The sequence below is a fragment of the Gopherus flavomarginatus genome, chromosome 3 (assembly GCF_025201925.1).
Source record: "Gopherus flavomarginatus isolate rGopFla2 chromosome 3, rGopFla2.mat.asm, whole genome shotgun sequence".
Taxonomy (NCBI): domain Eukaryota; kingdom Metazoa; phylum Chordata; order Testudines; family Testudinidae; genus Gopherus; species Gopherus flavomarginatus.
Genome location: NC_066619.1, coordinates 66,160,205 through 66,186,454, shown reverse-complemented (window position 1 = coordinate 66,186,454; position 26,250 = coordinate 66,160,205). Strand labels below are relative to the sequence as shown.

General features: G+C 42.9%; 1 protein-coding gene across 4 annotated transcripts; it reads left to right on the top strand.

Annotated features, from left to right (window-relative positions):
* The first annotated feature begins 27 nt into the window (after positions 1-27).
* Positions 28-21,329, top strand: GIN1 (gypsy retrotransposon integrase 1). Of its 4 annotated transcripts, XM_050945833.1 has the most exons (10): positions 535-581; positions 898-1,031; positions 1,390-1,443; positions 7,286-7,431; positions 8,244-8,437; positions 11,137-11,442; positions 13,888-14,076; positions 14,182-14,358; positions 14,558-14,846; positions 20,074-21,329. In XM_050945833.1, the coding sequence occupies exons 4-10, from the start codon at positions 7,293-7,295 to the stop codon at positions 20,355-20,357; spliced, it is 1,578 nt and encodes a 525-aa protein (XP_050801790.1). In that variant the 5' UTR covers positions 535-581; positions 898-1,031; positions 1,390-1,443; positions 7,286-7,292; the 3' UTR covers positions 20,358-21,329. The 4 variants fall into 4 exon arrangements, with proteins under 4 accessions (XP_050801793.1, XP_050801792.1, XP_050801790.1 ...); XM_050945836.1 differs by lacking the exons at positions 535-581; positions 898-1,031 and adding an exon at positions 28-121; XM_050945835.1 differs by lacking the exons at positions 535-581; positions 898-1,031 and adding an exon at positions 304-379.
* Positions 21,330-26,250: the final 4,921 nt, after the last annotated feature.

Genomic DNA, 26,250 nt, shown 5'->3' with positions numbered 1-26,250 from the left:
GCCAACCCCCCTGGGAGTCGTCACTTCCGGCGGCGCCACATAAGTCCCTCGCGCGCAACTGCAACTTTTTCTTGCCAGGACAGAGAAACACCCTCACGGGGCAGGATATCGTGATAGCCAGGTGCGTGTTTATGAGTCTAATGCATGGCTGGTTATCGTTGTACGTGCCCGACTCGTTGCGTCCTGGTAACAAGAGGGAAAATATCGCGCAGGGTTGCAGGGTTTGTTTCGCGCATGTGCAAATCCTCGCAGGCAAACTGAACTTAGAAACGGACTGTAGGGACTAAAGTCCCCAGCTTGCATTGCAGTCTCGCGAGGACAACCGTTTTCGGCACATAAGGTCCCTTTTTAATCTCCATGGAGACTAAAGTGTTCCAAGGTGCGGCCCCGGCGGGGCGGGGGGAATAATCGGAGCGGTGCATGCTGGGAATTGTAGTCCACGTGGCTCGGAGTACTCCTGCTGGCTGGGCAGGGGCGGCTGCTGCTCCAGAGAGCGGGTCTCGGCGCGCGCTTCCCCAGGGCTGAGGGCGGGACGCAGCCACGTATCTCCTGCTCGCAGGCGTCCGCAAGCACTGGGCACAGTGAGTCCGTGCGTGAGATGGGTAGGGCTGGACGGAGGCCTCCTGCCCCGCGGTGTGACCGCCGGGCTGCCAGGCCCTTCAGCTCCGCTCAGGGCCCTCAGCTGGGAGTTGGGATGATTGCAGTTGGGACACTCCGCTGTCCACCCAGGCGCAGGACGCCTCTCCTGGCGTGAGTGGCAGTGGGGCTCGCCCATCACTACTCCCACTAAATAAACTTCCATGCAGAAAACCGACCAATGTTTGCGGTTGCAAAGATAATCTTCTAAATGCGTTAACAATCTACAATAGTGGGGCTCAACCTTTTTTTCGTTTGCAGAGCCCTTTGGAAATCTTAGACGTAGTTTGCAGTCTTGCATACCTCCCCGGGGGCCATGGCCTGTCTGCTCAAGCCCACAGATAGATGGCTCCAATGCCAGCTGCTGCCGATGAATAGCTCTTGCCACCAGCAAGGTGATATTAACAAGACTTTGTTCAGTTTCATGTTGCCTTGCAGCAACCTCTGGGCAACAGTGAAAAACATGTTTTGCATCGCCACTCCCCCCACAGAAAGTGTTAAAAGAACATCAGTGTTGCAAAATCAAGCACTCAGAAGTTAAGAAATGCCAGAATGACAGTCGCTCATGCAACCTTCATTCACTTCCTTGTATGTGTCCATTATGATCATCTTTAATTATCCAGTCACAAACGTTTTCCCCATAGGACCCCTGCCTCATTCATTACACAGGATGCACTGTGCTCTGGGAAGCTGAGTCAGGGTTGTATAGTGAATGGACTTTTATCAGTAGGATTCCTGCTCTGTTTGTTTCAGAAGTTGGAAGGTACAGAAGGAAAGAACCTGGAGACTGCAGGACAAGAAAATACGGTAATATGTGGTCATGTAATTAAAGACTATCAGAATGCATATGCACAATAAGCGATAAATTAAGATTGTACAGACAACTTTAATTTGACATTTCCCAGTAATTTCCTAAACTTTTCAGTGCTTGACTTTTCATTGACATTGTTTTAATTTTGGGATGTAAATTCTTAATTGTTTAACAACTGCTGAATAAACAGAAATTCCTTCTTGGAGAAACATATTAACCCCTCAACTTCACGTATTGGGCCGTTCTCGGGGCTGTGTTGCTTTATACCAGCTGCCTGTGGCCCCTAAATTCTATTCTGTCAGCTGGAGAAGGAGGGGAGAGTAGATGCTGCTGGTGAACCATGCCACTTGTCAGTTCTCCTAAGCAGAGGGACTCCTTAGATAGCTGGTTAAGGGCTACTTTGCATCACTGGAATAGCAGAAAGCAGCGGGAATAGTTTCAAAAATCTAGCCCAATATAAGCAGTAATATCTGAGGAGTTGCAAGACACTTCCTGTTCTCTTTCCTCCTATTGTTTGTCATGTTCACTTGTTGAAACATTAATGAAATTATAAACTGTCTGGGTGAATCCAGACTAGGAAAAGCTGTCATGATGGAGGTGGGTGTTTCCCCACAACCTGCTCACTTGAGTTAGGACTATAATTGCCTCATCCATGCTATGATTTTGACATGTGCTAGTTAACAAGTGGTTTAAAAAAGCCCACCTTTTCTAGTTACTCCAGAGGGAATTCTGTGACAAAAAATTAAAAATTCTGTGCCCCCCCCCCAAATATTCTACACACTATTTTAAAATTCTGCAAAATTTTATTTGTCAACAAATAAATGCGGAGGTGCCACATGGCAGCCCCCGGACACAGACTTGGCAGTGAGACTGTGCCCAAACCTGACACAATGCAGGGGCAGGCCTACCTCAGTGGTCTGTGTCCTAAGGGACGGGGGCTTCAGGGTGATCTCTGACCTACATACAGTCAGTGCTCCCCACTGCCATGCTGGAACCTCCACATTTAATTATTGACAAATAAAGTTTGCAGAATTTTAAAATCATGCTCAGAATTTTTATTTTTTTGGTGCAGAATTTTTTTGGTACAGAATTCCTTCAGGAGTAGGAAGTGTAGCAACTCACTAGGGTAAGCAGCCCCATGCCAGGCGCACCAAGTGTGAGCAGGGAGGCTCAGCCCAGCAGGATCCAAGTGTGGAAGGGCTTAGTGGGTGGGGGGTCCAGGTATGGGATGAGAGGGTTCTATGTGGGGCAATCTGGGTGTGGACGGCTCAGTGGGGGGGTGGGCTGGGGCGGGGGCAATGGGACACTGCAGGGGGTCCAAATGAAGGTTATTGGGGCTGAGTATGGGGTGATGGGGCTCAGCAGGGGGTCCAGGTACTGGGGAAGTGGGGCTTAGCAGAGTGTGGATCCAAGTGCAGCTGGTTGGAGTTCAGTGGCATGGGTGTTTGGATGTGGGGGGCTCATGGGGTGGTCCAGGTGCATAGGGAGTGGGGCTCATCAGGGTGGGGTTTGAGGTTGTGGGACTCAGCGGGGTGTGGCTTGGGTACGTGGGTGGGGGGTCTGGATGCAGGAGGGGTGGGGTTGATGGGGGGGAGGGGCTTCGTGGGGGTCCAGATGCAGGGGGGGTTGAGGCTAGTGGGAGAGTCTGGGGGGATCCAGTTGCACAAGAGTTGGACAGATGGAGGAGCAGCTCCCCATAAAGTGATCTCTCTCTCTGCAGTTGAGGTGTGATGGAGGCAGGAAATAGGGGAGGTGTAGAACCGAGGGAAGTTTCTGGAGGTGGGTCAGACCCGGCCATTCAGTGCAGGGGAATTGTACTCTTCACCCAGCACAGCCAGGACTAGCAGATGAGCCCGGTGCAGGGTATGAGCCACTGGCTGGGTGCAGGGGGTGAGACTCAGTGGGGTGGAGGTTTGTGGGGGATCTGGGTATGGGTGGGGTCTAGATGCAAGGGATTGAGTGGACAGGGCATGGGTCTGATCTGGCACTAGCCAGCGTGTCCCCAGTCCTGTAGCAATTTACCTCTCTGTGAGATACTCCAGGTGCCTGAAACGATATGCCCACGCTGCTGAGGAGGGGCACATGATGGCTCTTGCAGCTTCCTTTTGCTTCCATGTCAGAAAGACATCTAATTTGGTGTGAAGAAAAACACACAGTAAGAAAGAAAATACTAAAACTGAAACAATCCATAGGGACGTAGGAAATTCTTAGCGTCCAGGAAGGAAGCTTATTTAGTTTCTTCCAGCAAAGCACTTAAGTACATGTTTAAGCATTTGCTGTAGTGTTTGTTGAGTTAACCATTGTACTTGTAGTCTACAATATAGTCTACCTATCAGCCCTCTTTTTCAAACTAATATAGTTGCTACCATTGCTGGAGATGATAAAGACTTCTCACTTAACCAAAACAAAAGCAGTTTTCCTGCACAGGAAGACACAGGAGCAATTCTAAATAGTGTTGTGTGATTTCATGCTATTCTAACAAATACTGTATGTTATGTGAAAAACATTCACTATTTCCAGTGACTTGATGTATGAGGTACTTAGAAAACTTTTATTACATTTAATACAGCTTAGATTTTAATGCTGTTGTTCCAGCATGTCTGATCTTATAGCAATAGTGTAACTGAAATTTGGAAATATTAATGTTATTTATTTTACGTAAGTTAAAACAATCTCATTGCTGTGTAGCCCATCCCTCTTCTCCTCATCCACTTCCTGTTTGTTATCCCATATATACTACTTCCACCAGTTGAGTTAGACCAGCCTCTGGGTTGCTCCAATTTATGCTGGCAGTTTACACTTATCCTGGCTCCCAAAGAGCCACTCTGTCAGCCAGGATCACCAGAGCACATTGTGTTCAGGCTCCACTCCTGATATAGCCCTTCCCCATCCACAAATATCCTCTGTGCTGGAGGACTGGGATCAGCTGGTATAAGCTTAGCTACTCCAGACCTATAGCACCTGAGGAGTCTCCACTGCCTTACAGCTGTAGTAAGCCCCCTTTTTGTTTCTGCAGTATTACAAATGGAACTTATATGTACATGAAAGTCTGGCCCATGATGTCCAAAATTAGACATTCTGTGGGGTAAAGACCTTGTTTTTCTGCTGACCTGTGAAGCACAATTTTAGGTTCCTTAAAAATAACAACACTTAGACCTGCTATATGTTGTTGATATTTATGAAATCTCATTAATGGCAAACACATGACATTTCGGTTTTTTTTTGGAGGGGGAATATACTGCATATTCATGCATATGTAATAATTGGAGAGCTTTTTCCCTCCCAAGAGTTTAACGAGGAAGATATAAACGGTAAACTGAAAACCAATACCCACTGATTTACATTTTTAGTGTTCAAATAGGAACATTAATGAGCCCATACAAGATACAATGGATCACTTCCGAAGTGACTAGATAGTTTCTCTTAATCATTTGTCTCTTGTCAGACATAGTATGGAAACTAAAATTCTGATTATGTGCTCGGTCACACTGTGCATCTTGTGATGCAGTGCAAGGATGAGTGGGGAAATTGCTTACACACCAAGAATAATTTCCTAATTACAATAAGGAATGATAGATAGATAGATAGCATGTCAGTCTGTTATGGCCTGATTTTGCTCCCATTGAAGTCAACGAAGCAGGATCAAACTGTAAAAATTTAAACTCTTGCTTATAAATGCTGGATCAGATTTTTTTAAAATGGACTACTGGAAAAATCCACGCAACTTGCATGGATTTTTGTCTTTCACCTGTCATTTATTGGGAATTATTCTGAAGCTATTAATGTTAGACCTAAGCTTTTTCTGTACTAATGACATATTCTGTTAGTGGCATTTCAGTTTATTACCATGAACCGAGGAAAGTCAACACATGGGTGGGGAAGTAATTGTTACCTGTCGTGCAAAGTCTGATTTCAGAATCTAATTTGCTTGACAGATTAATGAACAAGACAAGCTTTTGTGGTAATCTCTATTCTGGGAGTTGTTTTTGTCCATTTTTTCCATCAAGATGCTGTCTGTCTGGGTGGATACTTATATGATCCCCAACCATAGTATTTAAGAGCCTTACTAAGTATTTAAAAATAGAAATAGCAATCTCCCTCTGTGGTTTGATTGTCTTTCTATGGGATGTGATGGAAGCCCCATTGCTTGGATCTTTTACAATATAATTGACTAAACAACATCAGGTATAGGCAGAGGGATTGACTTCGTGATGTGATAGGTGTTGTGTATATTTTACATCTGAGTAAAGGATGAGATAACAAATGATGTAGCATGATGGCCATAAATATGGAGTAAGGGAACGGAGTGTTTAGCACAGGGGTCAGCAGCCTTTCAGAAGTGGTGTGCCGAGTCTTCATTTATTCACTCTAATTTAAGGTTTCGCGTGCCAATAATGCATTTTAACATTTTCAGAGGTCTCTTTATAAGTCTATAACATATAACTAAACTATTGTTGTATGTAAAGTAAATAAGCGTTTTAAAATGTTTAAGAAGCTTCATGTAGAGTTAAATTAAAATGCAGAGCCACTCAGACCGGTGGCCAGGACCTAGGCAGTGTGAGTGCCACTGAAAATCAGCTTGCGTGCCATAGGTTGCCTACCCCGGTTTAGCATAACAATTAATATGGCCAGATATTTACACCTGAGAAAATCACTAAGACAAAAATTATATTGAAGTGTTTAGACTATGTAAAGTTTGTTTGGGCAATATATTTACAGAAAACTTTCTATGTTGTGATTTCAGGAATTTGTCAATGTACAATTTATGAATTCCACTTCGATTTTATAACCTATCTGTGGCTGTCTTTTACTCTATTCTTACCACAAACTCCCTGCACTACAGGGCTGCAGGGTCTGTCTGTGATGAGGTCAATCGTTAAAGATCATCAGCATCTGAGTAGAAATTGCCTAGGTGGAAAAAAGAGTAACTGTATCCTAGATAAAACCAGTTTTCTCCAATTTCTCTGCACAGTATTAGGGTTTGAAGGAATTGCCTTTTCTCAGGTGAGGAGGAAAAAGTGATACGACATTGGTATAGCTCTTTAAAAACACAGCAACTGGGTGGTTTAGTTAGAGAGACTAAGGATGCGGCAGGAGAGAAACAAAGGGACAAGTCTTTTGGAAGGAGAGGGACTTGGACTGTAGAACCAGCCAAGGCTGAAAGAAATTGACTGCGGGAGATAGAAAGAGTCTATAATTCAGAAGAGAAGCCATGAGCTGCAGCAGGGGGAGTCTAGACACCCATGAGGACTCTGACTAAACCCCAAAGAATGCTTGAGATGGGAGGAAACTGAAGCAGGGAAGCACATATGGAGATGTAGATAAAAACAATAAAACACCTATATCTCTTGTGCTGCCTAAAGTAGAAAGTCACTGTTTTTAGAAATCTCTTTTGCAAAGCCGCAGTCTGTTTGCTTCAACTTTCACATGTCTCTGAAGAGAGAAACTATAAACCAAAGGGCCCACGAGGTTGGAGCTCTAGGAGAGGGTGTGCTTAAGCAATTGGGGAGTCTGGGAGAGCTAGCATTAGTCTCAAGGCCTACTCAGATGGATTAGGTCTCAGGAGGGGGTGCTACAAAGAGAATCTGCACCTTGTGAGTCATCCTACAAACCCAGAGCGGAGGCCATACCTGGACCATTTTCAGATTCAGGAAAGCATAAAAGCACACGGATCCAGCATGTGGAACCCAAACACAAGAATGTGGTGAGGAAGAGGGACAGTCAGACATCATGTGTAGAATTGATATTCAAACGTAAGGGAATGAAGAGGCTACAAGGGATCTCATAACAGTTGGAGCAACTGTCACTGCAATACACTAAAATATTTGTGCATTTTAGGCAAACAATGGTTCGTAGCGGAAAGAATGGTGGGCTCCATCTGAAACAAATCTCCTATTACAAACGAACAGGAGAATATCATCCAACTACGTTAGCAAGTGAGAGAAGTGGAATAAGAAGAGCAGCCAAAAAATTTGTTTTCAAAGGTGAGAAATATTTTCTCTCTCGGGAAATCCATTACTTCTGGTTTCCTTCAGGTGAAGACTTGCTCATAGCACATTGAGAACAGTATCTGATTTTTTATTTTATTTTATTTTTTTTTGGTACTTGCTTTATAAAATAAAACTCGTCTGTCTATCCCAGGTTAACATATACATGAACATTCTCAAAAACAGAAAATCTGTCCCCTTTGGCCTCTTTATCTGCATGTTTAATTGTATTTAAAGGATATGGAGATCCGCCTAATAATTAAAGCCCATTTCAGCTACTAGTGAAATCTGTAGCTATTGGGGGACCATGACTCAAGGAAACTCAAAATGTCAACCCTCAATTTTAACTCCTGACGAGCATTTGGTTTACCACAATAGTTAGGGCTGGAAGGAGTGGCATAGAGCGGATGGGAGGTTGGCTCCCAAGGTGCTTGTGTGGGAAATGGAGGGATGTGCAAAAAGCCCCTGGTGTGTGCAATGATCTCTGCCAACAGAAACTGTGAAGCATGTGACCCTCTTAGTCTTAATAGATTACGCTTCGGAGAGACTTCATGGGGAAATGCAATCTCTCTTGTGCTCCTGTGGGGATAAGTAAAGGTGCATTGTCCTGTATTCAGAGTTAATGGAGTACTGCAGTAAATAAATATTCCCTGCAAAAGATAGATTTGATATGTAATTGTACACAGCTGAAAATGGTGAATAATATGAGTTTAATAAAATACATAACCAAGTATATCCAATAGTTTAATAGACTTCTGTGATCTTTCTGTCTTGATGACACAATCTGTAATATTTTTTTTTCCTTCCAGAAAATAAGTTGTTCTATGTGGGAAAAGACAGGAAACAGATGCGTTTGGTAATTGTTTCAGATGAGGAGAAGAAGAGAGTGCTACACAAATGCCATGAAAGTGCTGCAGGTGCTCATCATGGAATATCAAGGACTCTGACTCTGGTGGAGTCTAGTTACTACTGGACTTCCATAACAAATGACGTCAAACAGTGGGTATGAGTCATAACTACAGAATATCTTTGTGTGATCTTTGTAATAAGCCTAATTGAGATAGTGCTGATTACTTTGTATAATTCTTTTACAAGACTCGTATCTTTTGCTTCACTTTAACTCAAATAACTGAACAGATATTTTGCTCATACTTAAAAATAAACGTGCGTGTGATGGGTGTATGAGCATTTTTGTGCTAAAAGTAAACCCTAAGTTACTTAAGAACATATTTCTCTTTAAAAGCCAGTGGGACTTATGATCTGTAGGTACTTTTGAAAAAACACCTAAGTCCCATTGGTTTCTATGAGATTTGTGTTTTTAAGTCACTTGGGGGCTTCTGAAAATTCCTCCTCAAATTGCTATTGGGCTGGTACCTAGCTTCAGTTCAGAAAGAGAGACTGTTTTCAGTATTATGAGTGAATGAAAATGTAGTGTTAGAAAAACTAAACTTCCAATGCTCTGTGTAGTTTGGGGCCCTGAGTAGCTCTAAGACTCTGATTTAGCAAAGCACATGAACTTATTTAGATTTTTAAATTATTTTTAAAGTTACAGTGTTAGTCAGATAATAAAGTCAGAACTACAAGTTTAAGATCCCAAAAGGATAAGTGTTTACATATGTGCAAGGTGGCCAAGCAGTATTTTCTATTTCTCCTTTTCTTGTTAACAGTGTAGCTTAATGTATAGCACAATTGTGCATTGTAGGCACAGCGTGTACTAAGTGATAGTGAGGGGTCGTGCTGCCTCAGTGAGAGCACCAGGAAGCATTCATACTCAGGGAGGCAAAATACGTATAGGTGCTGATAGATACATAGAGGCTGCAAGACCACTGTTAACCCCCTTAATGGGATACAGTTTACTGTCCTGCACCACCCACACTCTGCCAGAATGGCTGGTCAGAGCATGGGAAGGACAGAAATTGTGGCTCTGCCAATCTTTATCTCCTTTTGGGCAATTAGAGGTACATGGGGGAGTTTTTCTTATGTGGGACACCCAATTGGAAATCTTCTTGCACCCTGTCATAAACAGATGGTTAAGGGTTAATGTCTCTTTTACCTGTAAAAGGTTAAGAAGCTCAGTGAACTTGGCTGACACCTGACCAGAGGACCAATGGGGGGACAAGATACTTTCAAATCTTTGTGGAGGGAAGTCTTTGTTTGTGTTGTTTGTTTTGTTCATTGTTCGCTCTTGGGGCTAAGAGGGACCAGACGTACACCCAGGTTTTCTCCAATCTTTCTGAATCAGTCTCTCATGTTTCAAAATAGTAAGTAATAGCCAGGAAAGGCGGATTAGTCTTATGTTTGTTTTCATAACTTCGTAAATGTGTCTTTTGCTGGAAGAATTTTTACTGTTTGCTGTAACTTTGAATCTCAGGCTAAGGTGGGGGGGGAGGTCCCTGTAGGCTATATGAATCTGAATACCTTGTAAAATATTTTCCATCCTGATTTTACAGAGAGAATTTTTACCTTTTCTTTCTTTAATTAAAAGCTTTCTTTTTTAAGAACCTGATTGATTTTTTTCCTTGTTTTAAGACCCAAGGGGATTGAGTCTGAACTCACCGGGGATTGGTGGGGGGAAAAGCAGGGGGGAAAGGTTAATTCCTCTTTGTTTTAAGATCCAAGGAGTTTGGATCAGTGTAGCCTCTCAGGGAAACCCAGGGAGAGGAAAGTCTGGGGGGAAAAAGAGGGGAGGAAGGCTAATTTCTCCTTGTGTTCAGATCCAAGGGGTTCGGGTCTGGGGTTCCCCAGGGAAGGCTTTGGGGGAACAGGAAGTGTGCCAAACACTATATTTTTGGCTGGTGGCAGCGTACCAAATTTAAGCTAGTAATTAAGCTTAAAAGTGATCATGCAGGTCCCCACTTCTTGGACGCTAAAGTTCAAAGTGAGAAAAAACCTTGACACACCCCTTATCACACACATACATACAGATTGTGTACCCACAGAATCTGGTCCTGAGACATAAAATATATATACAGATATACATATACATGTTGTTCATTGTTGCCAAATTATTGTTGCTCTTGCAATCAGCTACATTTCTTTATACTTGTGATCATCTATCTAACTTTCATGTTAAATGAAAACAGTTCTTTGTATTTGGCTTAGATAGATATAAGATGAGATCCTGCTAAGCAGATAAATCTGGTCTGTGCAGTGCTATGCCAGATTCTGCCTATATAACCTGTGCACCTAGCCAAAGGAAAATGACCTTAGTGCAAGGGATCTTCTGGTGGCATAAGGCCAGCATAACTTGTCCTGTGCACATCAGCTCCCTTCTACCAAAGGAGGAAGCTTGACTGGAGCAAAGGGGACATGACCGGGGGTTCCCTACCTGCTGCTGATGCCCAGCTGCTGTATTAATCAAAGATAGTGAAGGCTGCTTTAATTTATACTCTGGGTCTAGAACAGCACGCTGAGTCCCAGGATAGTGGTATTCAAAGTTGAGCTGTAAATTATTTTCATACAGCTACCTCCAACCTGTGCTATGTTGCGTGGTTGTATTTGTTTTTGCTATAGCTGAATATCTGTCTCAAATGTTTAATAGTATAAAGAAATGTAAAATGAATGGGATTGGTGTAGAATGACTGAGATGCCCTAATCTCCAGCTCTCGTTGGATTGATAATATTTAAGTGTTTGTTCTAGTGACATTATGCCTTCAGCAGACACTTGTTAGTAATGTCCCTCTTTTCTTGTTTCTGACCCAGGTGTATGCTTGCCAGCATTGCCAGGTGGCAAAGAATACAGCCATCATAGTACCCAAATTACACCCTATCAAAGTAGAGGATCCATGGACTGCAGTCACAATAGACCTAATGGGACCATTTAGTACCACCCGTAGAAACCATATGTATATCATAATGATGACAGACTTGTTCACAAAATGGGTGGTGGTTCTGCCACTACAAGACACTTCAGCGGTAGAAATTGCTAAGGCAATTGTCAGTGTGTTTTTCTCATATGGACCACTTAAAAAAATGGTTATTGATCAAGCAGAAGAGTTTGTTCATCAGGTAAGAGAAGTCAGCCCTAAAGAGACTTTTTATTTTAGGGAAGATGGTGTGTTTGTCTAAAATACAAGGATATGGTAATCAATCTGAGGCTTAGGTGCCAAATTTACAGTGACTTGTTTATGAAAACTGGTGTGTTGCCATTTACCTTTGAGGAGGTGAGACCATTGACTTTGCTTTCATGATTCAGGGCCTGGTCCAAGCTATCTGAGGGTGGGCACTAATTTATAATACCTTAGATGCCTTAGTCCAGGGATCAGCAACCTTTGGCTCGTGGCCTGCCAGGGTAAGCACCCTGGCAGGCCGGGCCGGTTTACCTGCCATGTCCACAGGTTTGGCTGATCACGGCTCCCACTAGCTGCAATTCGCCACTCCAGGCCAATGGGGGCGGTGGAAAGAGGCGGCCAGCACATTCCTCAGCCTGCGCCACTTCCCACAACTCCCATTGGCCTGGAGTGGCAAACCGTGGCCAGTGGGAGCCGCGATTGGCCGAACCTGAGGACGTAGCAGGTAAACAAACCGGCCTAGCCCACCAGGGTGCTTACCCTGGTGGGCCACGTGCCAAAGGTTGCTGATCTCTGCCTTAGTCTTAGATATTTTTCCAGAACGCTCCTTTCTGATCACTGAAGATTAAAGGATAAAACAACATTTACTCAAGACGTATCAAAAAGTCAAAGTATTTTCTCTTCTCTGTCTTGTATAGACATAAATGTATTTTTATTAGTAAAAGTTCTGTGAAGGAGTAATGGCAGTGACATATAGAAGACAATCATGCTTCAAGCATAACTCTCTCTACCTCATGAGAGAAGGTTCTGTTCTTTCCTTTATTATTTGTAGTGGTGTAGTATCCCAGTCTTTGACCAGGACCCCTGTGTGCTAGGCACTATACAAACACAGACGGTCCTTGCCTGTGGAGCTTACATTCTGTGTAGTCTCCTTAGTATTAATATATATTACAGTGGGAATCCAATCTGTGGCATGAAGATTACTTGTCTATCAATGGTGACTCTGCTAAATTTGTACTTGCTTATACATTGAAAATATTTCACGACCCACACCCTGTGCTTTTAAAATGAAGTATTTTGAATTAACCTCATCACTACCTCCTCTTCAACTGCATCTCACCACTTCCCTTGCAGTCCCAGGAGTACTTCTAGTGTGAATTGAGAGCACTCTGAGAAACAGCTTCCTTGGTGGTTGCCTGCTGTAGTGTGAGGGGAGAGGAGAGAGTAGCTGTGACTCCTCTATGGCCTAGTTCTCTGCTGGGCTGTGGGAGGATAAGGCCTTGTCTACACTACAGTGCTTTGCCAGTGTGGCTATACTGTCAGAGCCCTCTAGTATACAGTTTTTCTGTCTGCATAATACCCTCCCCTGAAAAAAAAAACAAAAAAAACATGATCTATGCTTAAAAAAACCCCGCTGTGGTCAGCATAGCTGTGTATAAGTTGTACCAGCAAAACCCACAGCGACAACACTAGGGTGTTTTTTTCACATCCCTGACTGACATAGCTATGCTGACAAAACCTTGTAATGTAGACCTGGCCTAAGATAGGAGTATGACTGGCTCTGCCTGGGCCTAGCTGAATACCTTGCAAAGGAGGGCTCTCCTTCAGCCAGTTAGGGCAGCCTAGGAGATAGGGGAGGAGAAGCAGCTGAGAACCAGTCATCAATTACAGCTCCTGATTCTCCTCTTCAACTTTGCTACAAGCTAGAGCAGTATGGGTGCTGCTCTAACTTGTGCCAACTGACAATCCTGAGGAGCCACCTGCCAGCTGGGGATAGCACTCCAGCCACTTCCTCTTCCTGCCTCTAATATGCCCCTTTGCTCCAAAGCAGCTCCTATTGAACTTGACACATTAAGCAATAATATAACTTTTTCATTGTAATGTATTTGCTCCAGTCTCTATTGACTCATCAAGCAGAAGGACGTCAAGTGACTTTTCTGAGGTCACAGTCTAAGTCAGTGACTCAACCTGAATTAGAACCTTATGTTCGCCTCCAGCCCTCTGCTGTATGTTGCCTTTCCTGGTCATCTGGTAGAACAGATTTGCCCCAGGTGGAAAATACTGCATCACTTAGTGATGCTGAAGAACTTTACATTTTCAAAGCACTCTACAAACACTAATTAACACCTCAGGGTTAGATTGATAGTAATAACCATTCTACAGATGGGGGAAAATGACAGACTGATATTCTTGAGGCCACAGTGAGTCCGTAGCAAAACCAGGTTTAGAACTCAGCAATTCCTGGATCCCATATCCATGCCCATTCCTTCAGACCACACTGTTTAAATTGGAACTTGCATGTAGATGGATGTATATAAGGCAATCTTTTCTGTCACCCATATATGGTAGTAGGAAAGAATAGAAACTGTAATGAGTACATATTTACTGCAGTATAATACAAGCAGTGATTGTTCCTGTGCATTGTGTGTTTTTGTCTTTAAAGATCAACAGAGAACTATTTGAGCTCTTTGGAATGAAACAAATAGTATTGTCCTATCCTCAGACAGATGACACAAATGAAAGAACATGCAGGACAATCAAGACTTTCCTGAACAAATACTGCGCAGACCACCCCAATGACTGGGATGATAATTTATCTGCCATTGCATATGCTTTTAACTTGACTCCCATGGTATGTGTACACTATGTCTCTCTTGTTGGGAGTTGACTGACATTGTTGTGCAAATACCCACTAAGACAAGTACTAAGTTTACCTGTGTTCTCTCCCTATAAATAGGAGCCAGTCCAAAACACACCATATTTCCAAATGTTTAATCGTAACCCTTATGTGTCTGAGACTTCAAATGTACTGCAGGAAGCACGAGAGGATAATAAATGTATGTTTGCCAAAATCCTTGAAGCAATTAAACAGGCTGATCGAGTATTGGAGGAAAGGAAAGCTACAAAATGCCAGGTAAATACCTAATACCTCAGTGTTATCAAAGAGAAGATTGAAAAGTGTTAAGGTGAACATATTGGAAATATTTAGAAAATTCATGAATCATGCGTGACGGAAGATCTTTGAATAAGACTTCTGTATTCAATCAATGTTATGAAAACATGCGGTTCCTCTCAGGAAAACAAGCTATAATTCATGTTATTTCTCCATGTAGATTGAGAAAAATAGGATTGATGAACAGCAAACTGGAAACAAGGTCAATATTAAAAGGAAGCCAAAGCAAATAAATCCATTTCATCTTAAAGTTGGACATGAAGTGCTTAGACAAAGGAAAAACTGGTGGAAAGATGGCCGTTTCCAGTCAGAGTGGGTTGGTCCCTGTATTATAGACTACATCACAGATAATGGATGTGCAATACTAAGAGAGACCACAGGATCCAGACTAAAAAGACCCATCAAAATGTCTCACCTTAAACCATACATAAGAAGATCCAGTGGACAAGGTAAATCTGTTACTTCTCTAATTCCACTTGCTTTAGTGTCAGACGAGGGTATATTATTGAGCAGGAGGGAATCTTAGCAAATGTATCAATGTTAATTACAAAGACCTTGTACAGTAGTCCATGCAAGTCAGTGCATTTTCAGCAAAGAAGATTCTGGGCTGGGAACAGCGTTAAGGAACCATGTTTAAACTCTTCTCCTGGTAGAAACCAGTTCAACGTGGTTTGGCCCTAATCACACTAACTGGTAAACACATTAAAAGCAGATCTAGGTTGAACTATCTTTAAAGATTATTTCTTAACTTTGTTCTTGTCCCAATGAAGACAGGAGCAAAACTACTGAGATTTTGCATTTATTTGTTCATGGGGAAAAAAGGGGGTAAACTATTTATCTATTTCATTCATCTGGAATTTTGGATCATTCTCAGTAATCTAGAGAGAGCAAACAGCTGAATGTTACAAATTCTGTAAAAAGCACCTATAATATAAGAATTCCATGTATAAAGGTGTGGGCAGTCCCTCTGTCCCCTTGTGACCCCGCAGTGTGGTGCTGCTGCAAGTGTGGCCTCCCTTAATTAACTTCCCCTAATTGGAGTGGCAATAGCCATGGGTCGGGGGGAGAAGCCAACACACACTAATAAATAAATAACATCTTCTTTTTAATAAGGCTCTAGCACAGGACCAAGTACCATACCAGCTGATAAAATTCTCACCTCAGGGCCTGGGTTCAGAGCTCCCAAATATAACCAAGACTAAATCAGGCTTAGCTGGACTTCTGGAGCCAGAAAGAAACCACTGCCCGCAGCACAAGTGGCTTCTACTTCCCCTTTCTCAGCTTGCTCTTCCCTTCCTGTTTATATATAGCCCAGCTGCAGGGCAGGGACTCCTTGACTGCCCTGTTAGTCTGTCCTTAAAAAGTAGTTACCATCTCAGTGGACTGTTTCTGATAGGATATCTTTCAACCTGTAGTGTACAGGGGAGAATGCTTTTAGTTATATAGCTAATTTATTAAGGATGTGAGCCACAAGGTACCTAGATGCCAAATTCCTATTTTAGGCACTACTGCAATCTACGAAACTTCTGCTTGGCTGCCACCTAACTTTGAAGATGCCTAAAGTCACTCATCACCTAAATTTCTCCTGTCTGAGCTTGTGCACTACTACCTCACTATAGGGATGGGATGCTTATCTCCCATCTAAGCCCAGAGTGATTCACGAAGTAGGAGAGTCATCTGGCCCACCTAAGTTGCAGGCAGGCCCAATCTGGTAGGTAGCCTCTGAGCACACCTACTGGCTAGTGACCTTCAGGTGAATTCACACAAAATAGCCCTTTTAACCTCCATTTATAACCTTTAGCCTAACTAGTGGGTAGAGTATACACGCAGGATATCGGAGACCTCCAGTTGAAGTCCAGCCTCCCCACTAGGCTAGGGAATATTCTGATATGGATCTCCCTCATTTCCCCTATTGCAATTGTTCCACCTTTAATTACATAATTGAAGAGTAAAATATTAACTGGATCAGGAAAATGAGAATTACTGGCTCTAAAGCCTAGCAGTGCAGGCACTATGATGCTTCTTCCCCTCAGAAGAAAGAGGGAATAGAAGCAGAGGTCTTGTGCATCCTGCGTGAGTGCCTTATCCACTAGGCTAAAGGTTATAAGGGAGTTCCTTCTCCCCTACCAGTTTCTTTCAGGCCCCACATGCAATTTAAAGTAAGGGTACGTCTATACTAGCCGCCAGATTGGTGGGTAGTAATCGATCTGTTGGGGATCAATTTATTGCGTCTCATCTAGACATCTTAAATTGATCTGCGAATCGATGCCTGTACTCCACCTCGGCCTGCGGCAGTCAACTTGCCGCCATGAGGATGGCCAGGTAAGTCGAACTAAGATACTTCAACTTCAGCTACGCGAATAGTTGCATATCTTAGATCGATTTTCGCCCCCCCCCGCCCCTCAGTGTAGACCAGCCCTCAGATCAGCCTGCCTGGTTCATGGATTGATTGTTAAGCAGATAGGATCTGTACAGCCCAGAGTTAGGTGCCTATTTCCAAACGAAGGGCAGGACTTAGTGCACACATCTTGTGAGAATTTCCCATTGATAATTTAAGGTGGCTGCCCACCTAGTATGCTGGCTTTTGTGGATCCCATTCTTAGGTACCTATTTCTCCTCACTTACTGTATGGGGAGACGAGGCACCTCAACTCAGGCTTTGCAAGGGCAGTGTTCCTGTGACTTTTCTAGGTACCATACCACTCAGTGTTACAACTTCTAAATCCCTTCATGGATCTGTGCCTAAAACGTTATACTTAGGGAGAGAGTTACTGGAAGTGCCTCTACTCATCTCCAGTCTATTTCTACTGCTTCTGTGACATCTTGAGCTGCACTGACCTTACAGTGTAATCTGTAATTGGATAACAGTGGCCATTTCTGTTGCTAATGCTGAGTCACTTAACACAATCTTTGGAAACTAATGAATAACTCAAGGTTCAAAGACCTTTACCACAGAACATAACTACTTTTTTTTTCAGGCAGGTCTACTACACTACTGGCATACATGTGATAGTTCCCACTGTTGAAAATGCATCAAACTCATTGAGCGTTGTAGCAATACCAATGTCATTGTAATTAACACAGCAAAGACACCTGAAACCAACTTGGAACTTCTTTCATTTCTTAGGAGAAAGTGGTCATTATGCTAAATGTCAGCCTCCATTACACACAGCTACAGGAAAACTTGGCTTCTTAGTCATTTTTCTCCCCAGAAGTGTGATAAAAATAACCCTGAAACTAGTAGATGAGAAAATATGGGTTAAGAGTTAACTCTGAGTTCTGTTTAAGGCTCCTCAATCATGTGAAGATGTACTCATGTGCTTAACTTTATTCATGTGAGTAGCCCCACTGATTGAGTTCAACGAAGCTATAGTGTGAAAAGTTAACAAGTCTTGATAGGATCAGAGCCTAATATGTTTACTATGTTCTGCGTAGACTGCATAAAAATTTAGATTTCCCCTGTTCCCAACTACTGCTTCAGAGATTAAAGACAACAATCACAAGATAAAGGAGAAAAGAATCAAATCTATTTATACAGCTAATAAAATCCTGGACTAAATATTTACAGGCATTAAAATGAGGAGAGAGATTAATCAGGTTTTTCCAAGTAATTGACAAAACTTTAACAAAAACAATTTGGGCCATATTTTGATGCATTTCCTTATGTGGAGCAGTGAGCAATCCCCGTGATTGTTAAATTAGAGGAGCAAAACATTAGTTGACATGAGCAAATGTATTGCAATGTGGCCTTTTTATAAATAAATACAGAGAAAGAGAAAACTATCATCCATATGCGAACATGTACTTCCTTAACTGAGACTTTGTCTTCACTAATGAAAAGGTGTTTTCTTACTCTGGAAAACTAAACTGTTAGCTACCTTGCTGTAAAAACATAAGAGAGAGTCCTTTAGTTTTTACTGCAAAATAAACTAGACAAGGCCGTGCATAAGCAGGGGTATAATACTGCCACCTTGTTGCTAACACAAGGTAAACACTAAGTATATGTTGTATCAACCAGGCAAGGTACTAACAAACTTCACCAGGACTTTAAAAATAAAGTGGAGACCTCTTTACCAAGCTGTTGCTGCACCCTCTGTAACTCTCACTTAGCCTCCTCAGCTCCTCCCCCCTCCTTCCTGTTCTTCCAGACTCCCAACAGCCAGTTCTCCCAGTTCTAATAATCACAAGCAGCATCTAAATACCACAGAATTTTACAGTTCCATAACTACTGCAGGTTTATTATCGTTCTGTAAAAGCCCCACCTTTTTAAGCAGTGAAGTACAATGCTAAGATTTTCTTATCCTTAGCACCTAGGAAACGGCTAGTTAGAGCCAGGACTCCTGACTTTCCAGGTTAGGACAACTGAGTCCTCCACTCTAAGAATCAGTCCTTAACCCATGACTAAGGCTGCGAGTTTGTTACAGATTCCATGACCTCCACGACGTTTGCAGCAGCCGGTGTGCCTGGCTCAGAGCTGTCTCTGAGGCTGCTCAGGCAGCCCCTGCGGCAGCCTCTCGAGCCCCTGCTCCTCCCCCAGCAGCAGAGTTTGGGTCTGGGAAGGAGCAGGGAATTGGGGTACGGGATGGATTGAGGTGGGCTCTGGGCAGCATTTACCTGGGCAATTCCCTGGAAGTGGCAACTTCCTCCTTGCTCAGCTGCTAGGCAGAGGTGTGGCCAGGCAACTCTGCATGCTGCCTCCACCAAGAGCACTGGCATTGCAGCTCCCATTGGCCAGGAATCCTGGCCAATGGGAGCTGTGGGGTTGGTGCCTACAGGCGGAAGCAATGCACAGAGCTGGCTAGCCGCACCTCCACCTAGCAGCTGAGCAAGGGGGATGTTGCCACTTTCTCCAGGTAAGCACTGCCCAGAGCCCACCACCTCATCCTGTGGCCCAACCCCGGGCCCTCTCCCACACCCAATCTCTGCTGCTGGGGTGGGAAGACCCCACCAACCCCTTCCCCCCAGCACCATTGGGGCTGCCCACTCTCTCCCCCATCACAACAGCCAGGCTGCTCCCCTCTACCAACCAGCAGGGCCCCCAGGCAGCCCTCCCCCACAAGTTATATTCACTGATATTTGTAGTAAGTGTCATGGACAGGTCACGGTCCATGAATTTTTGTTTACTGACCATGACCTGTCTGTGACTTTTACTAAAAATATCTGACTAAAATGTAGCCTTACCCATGGCCTCTAATAACCCACCTTTTCCCCAAAAAAGATTCCAACCGCAATCTCCCAGGAGTTTGCAGTCTGCTATGGGAAGAGCTGGGTGAATAACAGATTTTTCAGTTTACTCACAATTCTGAAAAATTTGTTTTGACCTAAAATGAAACATTTCCTTTCACTTTTGAGTATTTAATGGTTTTCTTAATTTTTTGTTTAGCAATTTCCTTTAAATTAAGAGTTTTTTCTTGAATGTACACTACTATGATGGCATTACAAGCCTTATCTTAGAAGAGAGGAGACTGAAAATTTGGTGCACATAGAAATTGAGCCTGAAATTCTGTCCACATTGTAAGACAGACTTCACAAAAATGTTTTAGCCCTGCTATTGAAACTACTTTGAAAATGGGTTAGCAGCCAGCCTCATTCTTTTTTAGTTTTTCTGTAATTATGTAGAATGACTTTTTAAATGAAGTAGAAAGGGCAACTCAACAAATGTTCTTTGTTGTTGCAGACAACCATTATCTCTTACAAGGTTCAATAGTGGTTGACCATGACTACGTTGGCTTATCGGAAAGTTCATATGGGCCATGCCCACAAGACACCATTGCCGAAGGGGAAGTAAATACCCCTGCAGCAAACAATCTGCTGTCTCCACCCTACAAAGACAATGAACCATCAGAATGTAAAAGTCAGTCGGAGTTTACTGAAGATCATAGCATTCTGTCAGCTAACTCAAATCCAGAGCAATGGTCTTCAAGCTGTTGGACTCTTCAAACCAAGCTAGAGGATACTTAAGTAAATAAAACCCCACAATGTTTCACTAAAAGAAATGGTCCTAAATGTCTCTGGTGGAATGGAAAGGGCTTTAGCAGCTTTAAATGCCTTAGCCAAGTTTTAAATATTGAAATGTTAGATGCTTGTATTTACAACTGTATATATTTGTGAATAATATGTGTCTGGTAATTAGTTTGTATATATACACTAAGATGCTTATGCTTGTTTTACAAGGAATATGGGAATAGTTTAGTAAAGACATATTTCACCACTATACAATGGGATTTGGTCTATAAACACAGTGCAGATTAGAGTTAACAGTATGGGCCTGTCCACAGCGCATTAGTCCTTAACCACAAAAGTAAAGGATAACATTTCATTTTATGGCCACTACACTGGTCCTGTGGATGGTTCAAGAACTCTGAAAACTCCAGGACTGTAAGCTGAACAACCTGACTGCAGTCTGTCTCCAGCTCCAGGAAGGTGAAATGGTTCACCATCCTACTATTGTACAACTTTGTTTCCAGCTCTTTGGGGAAGTTGTGAGCTCTGCCTTTTACACCTTCTATTCTTTATCGGTGGCACAAGACTCTACAACCACATGAAACAGCAGAGGTGCCAAAGTGTAGTGCAAGAACTGTTCTGTTTGAGAAACAAATAGCCCTACAGTGACATGGGCAGAATTTTTCCAGTTTTACTCCCAGCCCATCAAAACTCTTTAGGGAAAGGAGGTTTTTAGAGCCTTTTAGGCACCTTAAGGCCGCCTAAAGCACGAACAGGGACTGTCTCTGCTCATCTCCATATCATCTTCAAAGCAAATCTCAGAGATGTGGCCTCCTTGCAGCATGAGCACCCCACACCAACTGGTTTGTGTAGGTGCTTAGGAGTGCCTGGCTGGCTGCTCAGTCTGTCCCTGTCATTGGTGATTTTTATCATGCTGTCAAAGATTTTGGAACTCATGTGATTAACCATGTAGTGACAGTCCTTGGTAAATGTGTTGTGTGGTTCACTGATCTTTCAGCTCTGAATCTACCTGCAGTCTCCCTTACCATTCTTTCTTTTCATAAAAAAAAAACTTGCTCTAAACCTCGGAAGGGCCTTGCTCTTCCTGACGTCCACACATCTTATCTTGCCTCTCTCTGAAAATTTGAGTTGAGATGAGTTGCGAGTTTGGAGGGGAGAAAAATTACCATGTATGCATGCATGCATAGGAGCTTATGTGCATGCATAGGAGCTTTTGTACTTGTGTGCTTGCTATGGTGCACCTTTCAGAGTCCCAAAACCACACAACACCACAATGGGGCTAGATCCAGGAACCATGGAAGTAGATAATTACCACCCATTGACTTAGGGAAGTAGCCCAGGGCTGGGAGCTTTAGTCTAACCTCTTTCACTGACTGGCATTACTTGTTTTCTGCACTTCATGACCCTTATTGTTGACCAAGGCTTCATACTTCCAGTGGTATTGCCATTAGTTCATAGTTTTGATAACAGTACTAGAAGATACAGAAGGAGAGCTGGTTGGAAATAGTAGTTCTTCCTGAGGGAAAATTTTGATGAAAAGTTAGTTTCAGATTTTTTTTTATGGAGAATTTTGATTTTTTGGTAAAAATTGAAAACAAAAAATTTCAGCTGCAAACTAAAATCTTCATTTTGGAAATACCCCCACAGGGCAGATGGAGAATATAAATGTAGGTACCTTATGCCCCCTTCTTCTGTTTGGGAGGGGCTCCCTGGCCAGCCTATATCTCCCCACTTGCCTCGCTGCTATGGTACATCACTGGAAACTTGGTCTAATGGGTGAGCCTGGCCCATAGAGGAAAATGGGGGCATGAGGTACCATGCTAGCATTTCCTAATCTGATTTTTTTGGGATTTGGCCCAAACCTTTTCAGGTGATAAATTTTTGGACAAAAAGTAGAAATAGCTGCAGCAAGCAGACATTACTCGTGAAAAAATTATTTTTGTCATAAACCCAATTTGCCACTGAAACAATTTTCATTGAAAATTTTCAGTCAGCCCTCATGCTTATTGAAGGCTCAGCTAGGAAGGGAACCCAGGACCAAGATTTTCAAAAGCTGCTATTGAATCTGGGTGGCTAGTGTGAGATGCCTGTAAGAGAGACTTAACTCTAAAAACTGCTGAGTGCCTTCTGGAAAATCAGGTCGTGAACATGGAGGAACACAGTTTTGCCCATTAAGTGACACTGCCAGTTGGAAAGAATATACCAAACCTACGTGCTTGGCTATGCTGTCTGTAAAATAAGTCTGTTTCCACATACCCACTTTACCAAGCACTTTTGAGACCCATAGATGCCTGAGGGTTATATCATTCATTGACAAATACACATTAGCCAGGAAACCTATATCTCAGACCCCTGCTTTAACCACCAATTTGCACTCCCCTCCAAGAAACAAGAGTAGAGTCCAGTAATCCTGATCTCCAGCATTCTATTGCTATCTAGAAAACAGTGGTGCATAATGCACTCTCTTTGGCTCTATCTTAAAACTTTTTAAAAATAAAATCTTAGGAAATTCCACTTACAAAACTATCATTATTAAGGTTTAAAAGTCAAGCACTCAAATAGGAAATAACTGTAACCTTGATTCTGCCCATGTGTATCATCATATAATCGAGTTATATAATCACATACTATTTTTTGTAGGACTCCTGTTTTGAAGTAGAAGGCCAATTGTTCTGAACCATTGCCTGCTCCCTGTATGCCTATATTTTCTCAATTGCAATTTCACCCATCAGAGGTCAGATTTGGCAGAGCCAGCTCCTCTAACCTCATGTCCATAGCATAAGGTGCACTCTAGCAATCCCCCACTAGGGGACAGTCTCTTGGCTTCAGGAATAAGATCAGACAGAGAACTAGGAAGCTGCCTCCTTTATTTCCCTCACTTCCCTGTAGAGCATCTGGCCTGGATGTTTTTCACCAGATACTAACTGGTCTTCTCTGTGTTAGTGCAATACCTAGCCTAGTGGGGCCCTGATCCAGACTGAGGTCTCCAGGCATCAGTATAATACAAATAATTAATGAGTGCTTTCATAGTTACAAGTGCCCAAAATAGAGAGCACCAAACTGACTATGTGTTGGACAGGAAAGTAAAGGGCTGAATGCACTAAAAGGAATAAATAGAATACATGATACTAATATTTCATATTTCCTGGTAATTGCACAGTGGCAGCTACATATGAGCTCCTCAGCTCAGCTGACTAGATCCCTCTCTGGGTATATATAGTCAGGAAGATATTTAATAGTTTTAGGCAAATTAGCAAAAGGATTTGGGAATTTCTGGAGACTTTTTCAAATTTGCCATAAAAGCCAGGAGCAAAATTGGAAGAAAGGCAGGAGAAAGCCTGAACCATTGCTGCAGGTAGGGTTGACAACCAGCCATGCTCAAAGAAGTATCATAGGAATACTTCCTACACTTATTATAGAAAACTTTTCTACTGTTTGTGACATTCAATGAGTTCTGTCTTCCAGGAGAAAACTCAGAGCCACTATTTCATCAAGACTGACTGCCCCCTCTATTCACTGCACATGCATTTAATTTACAAGGGGACATGCCTCAACTTCCCTAGTCAATTCTTTAAAAGATGGTTTGTGACAATTGTGGTGTTTATAACTAGAAGGGGGGAAAATGGAGCAAATATGTTCAGGGAATTGAGAGAGAGAGGAAGTTGGTGAATTCCACAGTACAGAAACATGAAAATGTTTCTATCTGGTTAATGTACTAAATTATTTACATATACAGTTAGTTGAAATAAATGGATGGAAATTCACTATGCTATCATAAGAGAGTTTTGTTCAATGGTCGATGTGTGTTTAAACAAGGGAGACCGGAGTATAACAATGACTTCTTGACCTTGCCATTTCTTCTGCTGGGGGTGGTTATAAACAGACTATCCTAAAATGTTTACTTTTTAAGTACAGACAATGTATGGACAATTCTTAGCTTTCTGCAGTAGGCTTAATATTCTACAGTGGAGAAGGCTGTTATGAGTCATCATGTGCTTTTCACAACAGGCAGCTCTTGGAAATGTCATTCTTCAGGACCTGATTAATTTCTTATTCATGTGTACAGCCAAGATCCATGACCTTCTGTGACACGTAGTTATTTTAATGATCTAGCATAATAAACTGTTATCACAGAAACCCCTCCTGATATTTCAAAAGTAGGCAATGGCATATGGCATACGGCATGTTTTTCTTTTGGGAATGGAGCTGATGCAGACAATTATTGGACTAGCTAAAAATAAGATGGGTGAACTCTAGAAGCTCAGCAGGCACTGGAAACAGAGGAAGGCAGCACATCAGCAGCCATCATAATCTGCTGGCTTAAGTTTAGTGCACTTCTCTGTCTTGCTCTAAATTCAGTCTAAGGAAATGCTGTTAAGACACTGATGGTAGGAATTGTTTTAAATTAAAAGAACAAAAAATGATGAGGGACAAAAGAGAATTTAACAGTGTCTGCCGAGAGAGAGAGATAATGTTGCTCTGTAGCACATAAAAAGAATTTCTGGGCCAAGGTAGAATTTTTTTTTAAAGACATTATCCTTTAGACATTTCTAACCAGAATAATAAACAATGTCAGAAGGAAGTTTCCATCAAGTGGGAAGAATCCTCTAGGAGGGAATCTTAGATAAAAACACCTCATTGTGGAGGTGTGAATGATTACCTTTGTCTATTATTCTTGACAGAAATGGTCCCTTTTCAGATCTTGCTTCTTCCTATGTGACTTTTTATATATTATTACACACCAAAACATACATTCTTAAAGTTGCAAAGTCAGACGTTCACAAGTTAGGAAATGCTAGAATTAAGGCTGCCAATGCAACCTTAATTCAGCCCCCCCAGGTATCATACTGCTTACACTGTGTTTAATTACATAGTGACATACCACTTTCTCCACAGGATTCCCTGCCTCATTTAGTGCCACAGGCCTACTTGATCCATATGTTCACAGCAGATCCCTATCTACCAAACCAAACGGACCTCCCACTCGTCAGAGGGGAATGGGTGTAAAAGACCATAGGAATCCCCTGAGCCTAGGAGATGACAAATGAGAAAACAGAAAGTGAATGTTCCAGAATAGCACATCAAGCAGAGAACCACTAACAGCACCCACTGCTCCTCAAAAAGAGTCCAGGGAATGAGTGGATGCCCCCAGAGAAACTCTGCCCAGAGATGTAATCAAACAAGTTATCATAAGTGGGACCCACAGTTGCAGTCACAAAAGGCATCACTACAATCCAACCTCCTCCTTCTTGACTGATAGATGGCCATCCAGGGCTAGGCAAAGGCTAACAAGAAGGTCCAGAGACTTTGTGGGGCCATACATAGGCTGTGACTAAATAAAAAAACTGCAAGGGAAAAGAGCAGTCATCACCCTCATCGGACCTACTCCACCAGGGCCACTTCCTACCTGCATCGAGCAGCTGGAGCTCCCAGTCCTGGCTCCACAGGTGAGACCATCATGATGCAGGTGGGGAGGAGGGAGGAAGAGGAGTGAACAGAAGGCAAAGTTGGGGGAAGAGGCAGGGTAGGGGCAGAGCCTCAGGGAGATGCTGGGCATGAGCAGTGCCTTGGGGAAAGAGGCAGGGCAGGGGAGGTTCTACCTCCCTGGAGCACAGGGTGGGGCAGCCCCAGAGCCAGCTGGCCCATCTCACTGATTGTAGTCCAGGAAGTTTCTTTCTTTGGTGACACCACCCAGGACCGGTCTCCAACATACTGAGGGGGGCCTTTGCCACCTGTGCTGTGAGACATGGATTACACAATAAAGGTTCATAACCTTGGCAGCTGTGATGGACCTGGTTACAGAGACAAACTTCCAGGGACTGGATTTCCTGGAAGATCACTTGGAGGCCCCTGCTTACCATAAGGGAGTGCTCCTCATCAGGGGGCCAAG